General features: G+C 45.3%; 2 protein-coding genes across 2 annotated transcripts in view; one reads left to right on the top strand and one right to left on the bottom strand.

Moving 5' to 3' along the window:
• Window positions 1–609, bottom strand: part of poli (polymerase (DNA directed) iota) — a 51,200-nt gene extending 50,591 nt beyond the window's left edge. Inside the window, exon 1 of the mRNA XM_068030645.1 lies at window positions 424–609. Within this exon, the coding sequence (XP_067886746.1) occupies window positions 424–562 (139 nt within the window). The 5' untranslated portion in view covers window positions 563–609. The remainder of the gene's footprint in view (window positions 1–423) is intronic.
• Window positions 610–4,972: 4,363 nt separating this feature from the next.
• Window positions 4,973–14,084, top strand: part of mbd2 (methyl-CpG binding domain protein 2) — a 124,292-nt gene continuing 115,180 nt past the window's right edge. Inside the window, exon 1 of the mRNA XM_068030632.1 lies at window positions 4,973–5,572. Coding sequence (XP_067886733.1) covers window positions 5,463–5,572 — 110 coding nt within the window. The 5' untranslated portion in view covers window positions 4,973–5,462. The remainder of the gene's footprint in view (window positions 5,573–14,084) is intronic.

Raw genomic sequence — 14,084 nt, 5'->3', positions numbered from 1 at the left:
GAAACGTCCCTGTTTACTTGCAGCTTTTTTTGTACAAATTGATCAAGGTTGTGTGATTAAACCTATCAATTTTGAGTGGGGATAAGCAGAAATTTCTAAAAAAAAAATCTAAATTAGACATCAAACGTTACTTTTTGTGAAAAAAGGTAGATACCCATTCATTTTCTACATATATTTCCGTCTGTTATGATACAGGGCAACTTGTTATTTTCAAGTTTTCAACAACAGTTTATTCAGCAAAAGCAATGCAAACGCCTGAATTCAAGCTATGAACCCGCCCTGTAAGCTGCAACTTGATTGGTTTTACACTTGGCTAAAAGTGATAAGCCAAATGAAATGCACTATGTTACTGACTTATTAAAAGCTATTCCGCGCCTCCAGTTTGACAGAGAGATAGATGCTGGCTTTCAGTTTCACTCGTACCTGTCAGTTCACCGCTTGCTGCAGCAGGAGTAAGAGGGCTGCTGGTATTGCAATCAACTGTACAACACCATTCTCTTTCATCCTCTTCCTCCTCCTCCTCCTCCTGTAAACTATACTGAGGGTCATTAAACTCCATCATTAGCAAAGAGCTTCGGACATTGCAGGAACCCGACTTCACAATAAATAAACCAGCAAACCACAGAAGATGGACAACCAAAATATGCCCTAACCATTGCAATCCATGACGCACATTACTGTAATCTGTAATGATGGTTTGGTTACAGGCATAAAGGCGGATGCATGGTCTTTATCAGAAAATGCATTACTTCAAACTCATGGAAATGTTGGAAATTAGATCAATCATCAGAAAGGGATTGAAACACTGCTTGAGTGACATGCAGCAAAACTGCAGTTACATTTTCAAATGAATGAGAATGGACAGATTTGAAGATGTTGGACACCTTTTATTGATTTTTTTCAAACAAATACTTAGATTCAACAAAGTGACCTATCCATAACACATCGAGGCCTTCTGTTTGCATTGTGACAAAATCTGAAGCATGGCTATTGTGCTGTTCTCCCACCCCATGGGTATGACTCATAGCCAAGGAGTAATTAATGTGCAGCCAAGGGCTTCAAGTGACACCGTAAACCACTAGAACATAGTTTAAGGGGTTTGTAGTTGTATGCTAAGCATTTTTGGGTGCTCTGGAGACATGATAATATGCTATAAAGACAAAGCTCAATCTCCTGAAGCAGAAACACATACCTATAATCCTTAGAGTGAATCCTGTTTTAAATTTAAACTGGGATTTTAGTCCATTTTGTACCAGCAGTAGCTGTCAGTGTGTTCTATATCAGGATTATCCAGTACTACCTTTGACTTCATTAAGTAGGCCTGACCATTCGAGACAACATCAAGCGAATGTAGCCTCCATGGTAATAAGTTAGGAAATGATAACTAATGGAAACATTCAGACCTTTTTTCCACTGTGGGACTTTTTTTCAGTTTACTAATTAGTCTCTTTGATTAAAGGGGTTGGGCTATTGTATTGAGGTATTTCCTCTAAATAATCCAGTTCTCGGAACAGACACGATAAGCCTGCTGTGAAATGCAGCGGTAATAGCCACTAAAGAGTTGTATCCACAGCAGCGATAGTCTCCTGCAGTTCATACTTTATCCCAATACTTTAAACAATGCTTTATTCTGTTTGACGTACTCCAAATCATGATGCTACAGATTTGTGGATTGTGTTGTTATTTTAAATCGACTGTTGTATTGGGAGTGCACTCAACGACCTGTCAAAAAATCGGTCAAACCTCAATCTGTCCTGAGTTAGTTGATCTCAGTCAGGCCAGCAGTGGGATATTACAATTTGTCATGGTGCCCTGAACTAAAGCCTGGCTCTGGTATAAAATTAAAACCTGACCCAGGCCCGACCTGACCACAGCCAACCTGAACCTGACTGGGGCCTGAGCCCTTTAATTTTTTTCGTGCCCGACCCGACCTGTCACGAATATCCTTCATCCATTTCGGCAGCAGGCTATTCCTGCAGTTGGAGTTGTGGGGAATCGTGGGTAAGCCTGATCCCATGACTTCCCGGAAGCAGCACTGTCCAGCCCGAGCCGAGCCCCAGTGCTGGAGTCGGAATACGAACCCAACACGTGTAGTCGGGTTCGGGTCGGGTAGCCAGGCTTTACCCTGAACAATAGGGGTGGGGAATCTGCTGGATATCCTGCTCTGAAACTAAAGCAAAATACTGTGGATGCTGTAACAAAAACAGATAATGTTGGCAAACACTCAGCAGGTCAACCAGCATCTGTGGAGAAAGAAACAGAATTAACATTTCACCTTTCATCAAGTTCAAGCTCTTGCTTGTTATTCAGTCTTGCTTTCAGCAAAGTGCATGTTTGAAAGGTACCGTTTATTTCAGATACCAAAATCTTTTTTCCTTTTTATTTAAGCACATAGTTTAAAAAAGGTCAATTTTAAAACTTTATTTAATGGGAGTTTTTTAAAAAGTAGGTTTTGATTTCTTTTTTGTGTTTTGTTTCTTTACCCACCTGGTCTGATCTCTGTTGCAAATGATCCTTGCAGGGCATGCCAGAGATCAGGTGCACTGTCTCTAATAAATTTCATTCCTTTACTGGGAATAGCTGTAGACCCCATTTGACACCCATCTGTTTGATGTGGCTCAGATTAGGACTGATAGCAGGTGTAGATGTTTCATTTCTTGCCACTCCATGACACTGGGTGTTGCCAATCACTTTCTTATCATTCTTTTTTTCAAGTTTTCTTCCCTCTTCTTGGAAAGCTCTGACGCATGCTGGGGTGTGGTTCCATAGGCAATGCCCACCCGTTGATCTTTAACTGCCGATTCTACATGTAGGTGTCTAGATGCTGTGTGCTGGCAGACTGCTTGAATGAGGGGAAAATATCGCAGCTGAGCTAGATCCTGTCCCCACCACATTACAACATGAACTGCAGTGGTTCAAGGCCATCTTCTTAAGGGAAATCAGGGATGGGCAATAAATGCCGGCCTTGCCAGTGACGGCCATATCCATGAACATATATTTTTTTAAAAAGAAAGTGAAAGCAGCATCTGATGAAGTGTACGCACCCAAAATGTCTTTTCTTTTTACAGATGTTGACTGACCCACTGCTCATCTCCAGCAGTTTCTGATTTTAATCTCATGTGTTTAAATGGGTTTGCAAAATTTCTCATTCTACATTCTCAATATTTTTTTCTTATTGACAACTTTGTAAAATATCATTACAAGTCATAAAGCTCTCATCTACAGCTCATTAAAAAATAACATCAACATTTACATTGGAGTTACTTTTTACAGACTGAGGGTGAGAAGAATTATGGAGGTTAAGAGTTGCCAAATTGTAACTATTAAAGTGGCAACTTCTCTGCAGTAATGTCCTCAGTATAAGATTTTCTTACTTTTAATATATTTTGAAAACAACACTGCAAATGTTTGTGCAGTAGGATATACAGTGTCAACTGTCTGCAACAGTATGTAAAGATTCACGGACACTGTGCCCCTAAATAAGAGTCATCCCTTGCTGTGAGAATCACCAGCTTCAGGGATGTGCTGCATGGTGTCAGAGCAGGATGGATGTCATCAGAGTGTTAGCCACCCATATGTCCTTGGAAATAAAATCTGCGCTTAGCTCTGACTTTGTTGGGTGTATTGAGATGGCTCTGGGGCAGGGAAGAGTTCCATCAAAACTCACCTTCTTTTGGACAGAACAGATGGTTACTGTGAACTTCCCCCTCCACCCACTACACAGCATAACGGGTTTACAGAAATTCATTCCATGCCATCCCATCCTGTATATTAGGTTTCCTAAATATACTATTGGGCTGTTGGGTACTATTTGTTTCCTCACATTGGTCCATTGTCAAGATATGCCCTAGTGGAACATTTTGCCAAATGGCGTGGGTGAGCTGCTGGGGACCTGTATGAACTCAACTGTATCTGAACTGTATGTCGATATCTTAGCCACTCGTTCAATCAGAGACCAGGGTGACCACTGATCACTGTGCCAGAGGTTGCAGCATTTATTTTACTACCTGAACTGGCTCCTCCTCAACCTCAGATTACAATTTTCCCTAAGATTGTTCATCTTTGGCCATTGTATAGGATAAACAATGGCAGGATCTCTTGGTGGATCTGCTCCTAAGCCTGACCACTCTGTCATTACAAATCCAGATATATAGGATCACTAGGGAGGATCTTTTTGACTACTTATCCACATTTTGGTATCCATAGGTTCGACTGAAGTTTTCTGTGGCTGGTGGCACATTGATTGTTCTATGGACACAAATCTCCAAATTACCAGCTAAAGTTATTCGTGCATGTCTTCAATTGGACCAGGCTTTCAGTGTTGATCCAGGCTGAATGCGATCAGAACAACTACATGCCTCCTCCTGTGGGGGAGGGGTGCACTTGTGGTTGTTTTGCTGGCACTTGGCCTGGAATAAAACAGGTCACTTTGCCCGAAACATTTCAGCTCAGGCTGTTTTGGAAAAACAAGACTCTCTCCTTTGATTACATTGAGGTCAGATGGCAAGATGGTCGAATCTCTAATGTTCCCAGGCTCCAATCTCTCCAAAAATTTTACAATGTTTTCCCTATTCCAATATTATACAGAGTGCAGAGTCAGAAGTTAAGGCCAGGGATGGGATTGGGTTCATTTTTTTTTAATTGGTGCTGTATATTTATTGGATACAGTCGCACCGATAAAGAAATCAATAACATTAGTAACTAGTGGTTCAAAAATCACAGGGTGTGAAAGCAAATAAAAATATTCTTTTAAGAACTTACTGGACTTTTGGTGCCTTGGTTTAAATTTTATAAACCTCTGGAGTGAGCCTGTTCAAATAAAAAGGACGATATGGCTTAGAGCCAAATGAGATGCAACTGTCTGTCATCACGATGTTAAAGATTTAAGTGGTGGGTCAAAGACTAAGGGCAGCAAATGTGAAAAATACATTAATTCTGGGAAAACTGTGGTTGGCCACCATGACTGGTGAATGGGTCCCGCGGAAGAATTTTCATTCAAACATTTAAAACAAAAACCCCTGGTGAAAAAGTTTATCCGACAACGTAATGTTTTAGAAATATCGCCGCTGTTTGCAGAGTTGCTGCGTAGACTACCCCAGGGCCCCTGGCACTCTTTAGCACGGCTGGCGGAGGAGTCGGCGGCGGTTGTCAGGGGTGCTGCTGTGGCGCCGGCTCCGGAAAGCCCGGAGGGAGGCAGGACCCAGCAGAGAGGAAAAGGGCGAGCCCCCCGGGCGGAGGAGAGGGATGGTCCCCGGGCGGAGGGGCCCCAGGGCGGAGGAGAGGGATAGTCCCCGGGGCGGAGCTCCGGCGCGGAGCTGAGAGGGCGGAGCTCTGGCGCCGGGAGAGGGAGCAGAGGGCGGGCCCGGCCCGGTACAGCCCAGTCTAGTCCGGTAGAGCCGAGCCGGCCCGGTTAGTCCTGCTGCCTGTTTCTGTGTGAGCGCCGCTGCCTGCAGCCCCTCGCCATGGAGAGGAAGCGCACTGACTGTCCGTGTCTGCCCCCCGGCTGGAAAAAGGAAGAGGTGATCCGGAAATCGGGGCTGAGCGCCGGCAAGAGCGATGTTTATTACTACAGGTACGGTGGGTGGGGGGAATATTACTAGAGGTACTGGGGGGAGGGGCGCGGGTGAACTATTACTAGAGGTACGGGGGGAATATTACTATAGCGATCGAGGCGCAGGGGAAAATATTACTGCAGGTTCTGGGGGTGGGGTGAACTATTATTACAGGTAAAGGGGGTGAACTATTACTACAAGTACCAGGGGGATATATTACTACAGGTTCTGGGGGCGGGGTGAACTATTATTACAGGTGGCAGGGATGAGCTATTACTACAGGTACCAGGGGATGGGGGAAATATTACTATTGAGATCAGGGTGGGGTGGGACGCAGGGTGGAATATTACTACATGTACCAGGAGGGGAGTGGGGGAAATATTACTACAGGAACCGAGGGAGGGGCGGGGGGAAATATTACTACTTGTACCAGAATTGGAGCGGGGGAAATATTACTACAGGTACCAGAGGTTGGGGAAAATATTACTACAGGTGGTGGGGGTGGGGTAAACTATTATTACAGGTACCAGGGGGAAATATTATTACAGGTTCTGGGGGTTGGGGCGGGGACGGGGTGAACTATTATTGCAGGTGGAAGGGGTGAGCTATTACTACAGGTACGGGGGGAATATTACTACAGGTACTGGGGGGAGGGGTATGGGTGAACTATTACTATCGGTAGTGGGGGGAGGGGTATGGGTGAACTATTACTACAGGTACCAGGGGATGGGGGAAATATTACTATTGAGATCGGGGTGGGGTGGGCCGCAGGGTGAAATATTACTACAGCTACGGGGGGAAATATTACTACAGGTACCGGGGGGAGGGGTGGGGGGAATTATTACTACAGGTACCGGGGGGAGAGGTGGGGGGAATTATTACTACATGTACCAGGAGGGGAGTGGGGGAAATATTACTCCAGGAACTGAGGGAGGGGCGGGGGGAAATATTACTACTTGTACCAGAGGTTGGGGAAAATATTACTCTCGCAGTTGAGGTCAGGTGGGGCACAGGGGGAAATATTACTACAGGTACTGGGGGAGGGCTAAATATTACCAGGTTAAGGGGGGAAATATTACTACACGTACTGGAGGGAGGGGTGGCGGCAGGGGAAATATTACAATATTACTACAGATACTGGGTTGGGGGGAATATTACTACAGATATCATGTGGGGGGGGAATGTTACTACAGGTTCAGAGGCTGGGGGTGGGGTGGAAATAATACGACAAGTACCCAGGGGTCAAGGGGGAAATATTAGTACAGGGACTGAGGAGCTGGGGAAATGTTACTCCAGGTACTCGGTGGCGGGGCGGGGGGGTGGTGGAGGAATATTACTACAGGTACTGGGCAGCGGGGTGGAAATATTACTACAGGTACGGGGGGGGGGGAGAATATTACTCCAGGTACTGGGGGGGGGGTGTGGTGGAAAGGAAATATTCCGACAGGTACCGGGGAGGGGGGGAATATTACGAGAGGTGCCGGGGTGAGTGCCAAATGTTACTACAGGTACTAGGGTGGGGGGAGAAATATTACTACAGAGGACAGTGATATTATCACAGGTACTGGGGTGGCAGGGGGATGGAGAGTGATATTACTACAGGTACTGGTGTGCTGGGGTTGGGGGGGGGGGAAGTGATATTGCTGCAGGTACTGGGGTACATATTACAGCTACAGTATTCTGGTGATGGAGGGAGTGGATGTTTCTGGTGGTGGATGGGATCTCGGTCAGGTAGGCTTTGGTTCGGATATAGAGGAGAATAGCAGAGGATGTAAAGTTTTTTTTGCCCCAAATTGTTACATTCTGATGGTTACTTGCAGAGAGGTGCTGGGAAATATTGTCTGGATATAGGGTAGAGAACTGATTACTGAGAGGGTGGGACTGATTTCAAGGTAAGCTGTCATTTAATTCAGAAATAACATTGGGATCAGAGGAGAGATGGTGAATTCTTCCACTGAGTTAATTTGGAATACACTTTTAAATGTGAAAGGTTACTTCCCATACTAGTCTTTTGACCCCATGTTTTGCTGTCAATAGATTAAGATTATTAAATTCACATACTTTAGTAAATCTTCCATGACAGAAACTAACAGAAAGTGCTTAAATAAGCTTGAGGTGCCACACTGGAAACTTAGCAAGTCACCTTAGTGCTACAGACAAGGTAGATTGTTGAAAGCAATAGTAAGAGTTGTTCATCACAAATTCGAAAAGGTGCTAGGGTTGCAATACTTGAATTTGATTCCCTTCAGATAGTTGTAGGGATGGGAGATCAGCTACATTCCTGCTCCAGGTTACTGTTTCGTAACACATGCTTAAAAATGCATGTGTATAGACATTAGGTGAAGTCCGGATCAAGTTCCTGATCGACAACCTCTCGAGTCGAATCATGTCAGAGAGGTGCGTAGCTTCCATATTTAAGCACTGCCTGTCGCAAGCCCAGTCTGGCAGATATGTCCTTCAGGACTCAGTAAGCTCAGTCAGTGGCGGTGCTATAAGCCATGGGATGTGGGTGTCACTGGCAAGGCCAGCATTTGATTTGTTGCCCATCCCAAATTGCCCTTGAACTGAGTGACTTGCTGGCCATTTCAGTGGACATTTTAAAAGTCAACCACATTGTAATGGGCCTGGAGTCACATGTAGGCCAGACCATGTAAGGATGGCAGATTTCCTTCCCTAAAGGACATTAGTGAACCAGATGGGTTTTTACAACAATCGATGATAGCTTCATGGTACCTTTACTGAGACTAGCTTTCAGTTCCAGATTTTTATTGATTGATTGAATTTAAATTCCACCAGCTGCCCTGGTGGGATTTGAACCCGTGTCCACAGGACAATTGCATGGGCTTCTAGATTACTAGTCCAGTGACATAACCACTACACTACTGTCTTCCCTGGTGATGGACATTGTAGCCCCCCCGACCATTCAGAGTACATTCTGTGCCCTTGCTACCCTCAATGCTTCGTCCAGCTAGTGTTGATCGTGGCGAAGTACTGATTCATCAGCTGAGGGAGGGCAGTAGGTGGTAATCAGGCGGTTTCCTTGCCCATGTTTGGCCTGATGCCATGAGACTCATGGGGTCCAGAGTCAACAGTGAGGACACCCAGGGCCACTCCCTCCTGACTGAATACCACTGCACTGCCACTTCTGGTGGGCCTGTCCTGTTGGCGGGACAGGAAATACCCAGGGATAGTGATGGAGGAGTCTGAGACATTGGCTGAATGGTTTGATTCTGGAATATGGCGAGTCTGTAGGACAGCTCTACCAATGTTGGCACAAGTCTCCAGATGTTAGTAAGGAGGATTTTGCAGGGTCAGTTGGGCTGAGTGTGTCTTTGTCATGTCTGAATATCTTGCCCAGCTCGATGGCAGATGGTCGATCCAGTTTTATTCTTATGTTTTGCCATAGAGGTTTGGTACAACTGAGTGGCTTGCTAGGCCATTTCAGAGGCAGTTCAGAGTCAACCACATTGTTGTGGGTCTGGAATTACTGGTGAGACCAGAAAAGGATGGCAGATTTCTTTTCCTAAAGGACATGAGTGAACCTGATGGGTTTTTATGACAATCTGGTAGTTTCGAGGTCACCATTACTGAGACTAGCTTTCTTTCTCATTCCAGATTTATTTAATTAACTGAATTTAAATTCCCCAGCTGAAGTGTTTGGATTTGAACTCCTGTTTCCAGAGAATTAATCCAGGTGTCTAGGCATACTAGACTAGTAACATGATCCCCACACAACGTACCCATTGTAATGTAGGAAATGTGGCAGCCAATTAGTGCACAGTAAGCTCCCACAAACAGCAATGTGATGACCAGATAATCTCTCTTTTCAGTGATGTTGATTGAGGGATAAATATTGGCCAGGACTCCTCGGAAAATGCTCCCGCTTATGTTCAAAATATTGCAGGATCTTTTACGTACACCTGAGAGAGCAGACAGGCCTTGTTTTAATGTTTCATCTGAAAGACAGCACCTCCTACAGTGCAGTACTCCCTCAGTACTGCACTCAGGTCCGATAGTGGGATTTGAACCCACAGCCTTCTGATTCGGAGGCAAGAGTGCCAGCAGTTAAGCCATGTTTGACTTTAATCATCTTAAACAATGCAATTAGATCACCTTTTAATCTTCTATGTTCAAGGGAAATAAAAGCCTAGTCCCTGCAACCTTCCCTCATAACTCTTTTAGTTCAGGTATAATTCTGGTAAACCTTCGCTGCATTTACTCCAAGAAAAATATATCCTTCCTGAGGTGCACTGTCCAGAACTGAATGCAGGATTCCTGATGGGGTCTACTCAGGGCTCTCTGCAGCTGTAACCTAACTGCCATCCTTTTGTATTGCAGCTCTCTTGAGATTAAGGCCAACATTCCATTCACCTTTTTCTTCACCTCTCCACTTACTGTTAAAGATTTCTGTACTTAGAACCCTCTGTTCATTCCTAGCATCTCACCGTTTAGAAAATACTCTAGTCTATCTTTCTTGACTCCAAAGTGGATGACCTCACACTTTCCCACATTGAACTCTGTTTGACACATTTTTGCCCACTCACTTAATCTCAGTGTCCCTTTGAAAATTTTTGCTCCCATCTACGCTAATTATGGTGCCCGCTAACTTAGTGTCTGCTACAAACTTAGATATGCAGCTTTCTAGCCTTTCATCCAAGTCATTCATAACTATAATGAAAAGCTGCAGCCCCAGTACAGATTCCTGGGGGATACCACTGATCACATCCCTGTCAATTTTGGGTATTTACCCATTATCTCTGTCTCATTCCTCCTAACCAATTCCCTATCTAAGCTAATAGGTTGCCTCCAATTCCACGCGCTCCCATTTTTGTGAAAATTTTCTGCAAACAAGAATTCATCTTTTGTATGTATGCATATGATACCCATCTTTACCTCTCCACTACCATGCTTGATCCGTTGTCTCTGTGTGTTGCATTGTCTCTTATCTAGCTCTAGGTGAGCCAGATTGGCTTTCAGCTCAGTAGTGGCTGATATCCAGCTGTGGATGAGCCAGTGGCAAGTCTGAACCTGTCCTGTTCAAACTCTACCTCAGCTCCTGAATTAATCCCTTTCCCTTCCCAGATGCAGTCACCAGCTCAATGTGATGGTATGTCAACTTGGTGTCCTGCTTAACCCTCTGCTAAGTTTCAGATTCCACATCCAGGTCACCTTCACTGGCTCCTTGTTTTCCAGTGCGTTGATTTGCAGATCTTTGTCCTTGGCTTCAAATCCTTCCCTGCCCTTGCCACCTTTGCATCTTGCTCCAGCCCAAATTTCCTGCCCATACCCCCCAGTTTTTGAATTGACCTACTCATTTCCAGCCCTTCCTCTCCTTCTGTATCACCTTTGGTAGCAGAGCTTTCAGCTTCTTGCTGCCACATTCTGGACTTCCCTTCCTAAATTTCCTTTCTTCTAAATCCTACGTCTTTCTGCTCCTTCAGACAACTAACTGAAGGAGGTGGCTCCACAAATATCTCCATCCTCAATGATGGGGGAGCCCAGCACATCAGTGCAAAAGATAAGGCTGAAGCATTGGCAACAATCTTAAGCCAGAAGTACCAAGTGGACAATCCATCTTGGCCTCCTTCTGAGGTCCCCAGCATCACAGATGCCAGACTTCAGCCAAATCGCTTCTTTCCCCGTGACATCAAGAAACGGCTGAAGGCAGTGGATACTGCAAAGGCTATGGGCCCTGACAACGTTCTGGCAATAGTACTGAAGATCTGTGCTCCAGAACTTGCTGTGTCCGTAGCCAAGCTGTTCCAGTACAGCTGCGACACTAGCATCTACCCGGCAATGTGGGAAATTGACCAGGTATGTCCTGTACACAAAAAGCAGGACAAGACCAACCCAGCCAATTACCGCCCCATCGGCCTACTCTCAATCATCAGTTAAGTGATGGAACGTATCGTCGACAGTGCTATCAAGTGGCACTTGTTTAGCAATAACCTGCTCAGTGGCGCTCAGTTTGGGTTCCGCCAGGGCCACTCAGCTCCAAACCTCATTATAGCCTTGGTTCAAACATGGAAAAAAGACCTGGACTCAAGAAGTGAGGTGAGAGTGGCTGCCCTTGATCTCAAGGCAGCATTTGACCGAGTATGGCATCAAGGAACTTGAGCAAAACTGGAGTCAATGGGAATCAGGAGCAAAACTCTCCGCTGGTTGGAGTCGTACCTAGCATAAAGGAAAATGGAAACAAGAAATGCTGGAACCACTCAGCAGGTCTGGCAGCATCTGTGAAAAGAGAAGCAGAGTTAACGTTTCGGGTCAGTGACCCTTCTTCGGAACTGACCCGAAACGTTAACTCTGCTTCTCTTTTCACAGATGCTGCCAGACCTGCTGAGTGGTTCCAGCATTTCTTGTTTTTATTTCAGATTTCCAGCATCCGCAGTATTTTGCTTTTATAAAGGAAAATGGTTGTGGTTGTTGGAGGTCAATCACCTCAGCTCCAGGACAGCACTGCAGGAGTTCCTCAGGGTAGTGTCCTAGACCCAACCATCTTCAGCTGCTTCATCAATGACCTTCGTTCAATCATAAGGTCAGAAGTGGGGATGTTCACTGATGATTGCACAATGTTCAGCACTAGTCGCGACTCCTCAGATACTGAAGCAGTCCGTGTCGAAATGCAGCAAGACCTGGACAATATCCAGGCTTGGGCTGATAAGTGGCAAGTAACATTCACGCCACACAAGTGCCAGGCAATGACCATCTCCACCAAGAGAGAACCTAATCATCTCCCCTTGACATTCACTGGCATTGCAATCACTGAATCCCCCACTATCAACATCCTGGATTTACCATTGACCAGAAACTGAACTGAAGTAGCCTTATGAATAACGTGGCTACAACAGCAGGTCAGAGGCTAGGAATCCTGTGGCGAGTAGCTCACCTCCTGACTCCCCAATGCCTCTCCACTATCTATAAGGCACAAGTCAGGAGTGTGATGGAATACTGTCCGCTTGCCTGGATGGGTGCAGCTCCAACAACACTCAAGAAGCTCGACACCATCTAAGACAAAATAGCCTGCTTGATTGGCACCCCATTTACAAACATTCACTCCCTCCACCACCGATGCACAGTGGCAGCAGTTTGTACCATCGACAAGGTGCACTGCAGCAACTCATCAAGACTGCTTCAACAGCACCTTCCAAACCCTGGAAGGACAAGGGAAGCAGATGCATGGGAACACCACCACCTGCAAATTCCCCTCCAAATCACACACCCTCATGACTTGGAACTATATTGCCATTCCTTCATGATCACTGGGTCAAAATCCTGGAACTCACTTCCTAACAGCACAGTGGGTGTCCCTACCCCACATGGACTGCAGCAGTTCAAGAAGGTTACCTCCCCCAGTTCCTCTTCTACTGCTGCTTGGATCTGATGTCTGACTGTTGAAACTTGGTCTCCTCATCTGCAGGGCAAGTAACACCTTCCATAAGTGTGGGGTTGACATCCAGTGCTACCTCTTCTACTTCCCTTGACACAGCTTTGCTGTCAGACTGCTATTTGATTAAATTATGGCTTTGTCAAAATGTCCTCCATCTAATCATCAGAAATACCAAAGACCTTGTTGTATGCCCCAGCCTTAAACTCCAATCCCTTGCCAGTGGCAACATGTCTCACCCAAGCCATTCGGTCAGGCTAAACCAAACTACAAAACCTTAATGTCCTGTTTGATCCAGAGCTGACCTTAAACCCTATGCCCTATTGATCGCCAAGATCACTCTACCCCAGCAACATTGCCCATCTCTGCCCCAATCTCATACTCTTTGGCATCAAATCCCTTACCTATACTTGTCATTTCTTGCTGGCCTTGCAAAGATTCAGCTGACTGTATATTTTCCTTCACTATGTCCCAGTTGCCCATCTCACCTATCCACACTGTCTGGCTCGCAACACATTAGATTTCAAGTCCTCATCTTCAGCTCTCCCCATGGCCTCACTGCACCCTTTCTCTGCAACCTCTCCCACCCTTTAGTCCTCTGACTTGTACTTTTGTGCACTCTAACTCCTTTGTATCAGCACTGGTTTAAGAGCTTTTGACTGTCGTTGTCCTGAAACTTTCTCAACCCCTCCACCTTTCTACTTCTTTTCCACTTTCTTAAACCTATTTCTGGCCAAGTTTTTGGTGATCACTCTTAATTTCATTTTCCAACCACTGCTCCCCTCCCCACCATGGTTCAGAATCCATTTCTACCTGTTTTTTTCTCTATCTCATCAGGTGCCTTTTGATATTTCTTACATTAAGTACTCTGCATTAAGTTGGTAACGCTGCCCCTACACTTGTGCTCGCTGCAAAATAAGAAAACCATTAATTAAAAAAAAAGGTAGCCTTGATTTCAAGGCAGCAATTAAATCTAGGGTGTTGCTGGTCCCCAAATTGTTCAAGCATCACTCGTGCAGTTTGATATTCCCAGATGTACTGCACTGAATTACACTCTTGTAGCACCTCCCAGCGATCTGTATTTTTTGCATTATATTCAAATGTGGTCAACTTAAGCAAGGAATTAGGAGGGCTAAAAGGGGTCA

The sequence above is a fragment of the Heterodontus francisci genome, chromosome 1 (genome assembly GCF_036365525.1).
Source record: "Heterodontus francisci isolate sHetFra1 chromosome 1, sHetFra1.hap1, whole genome shotgun sequence".
Lineage (NCBI taxonomy): Eukaryota > Metazoa > Chordata > Chondrichthyes > Heterodontiformes > Heterodontidae > Heterodontus > Heterodontus francisci.
The sequence above is the reverse complement of the archived record's forward strand: the minus strand, read 5'-3'. Positions and strand labels throughout refer to the sequence as shown.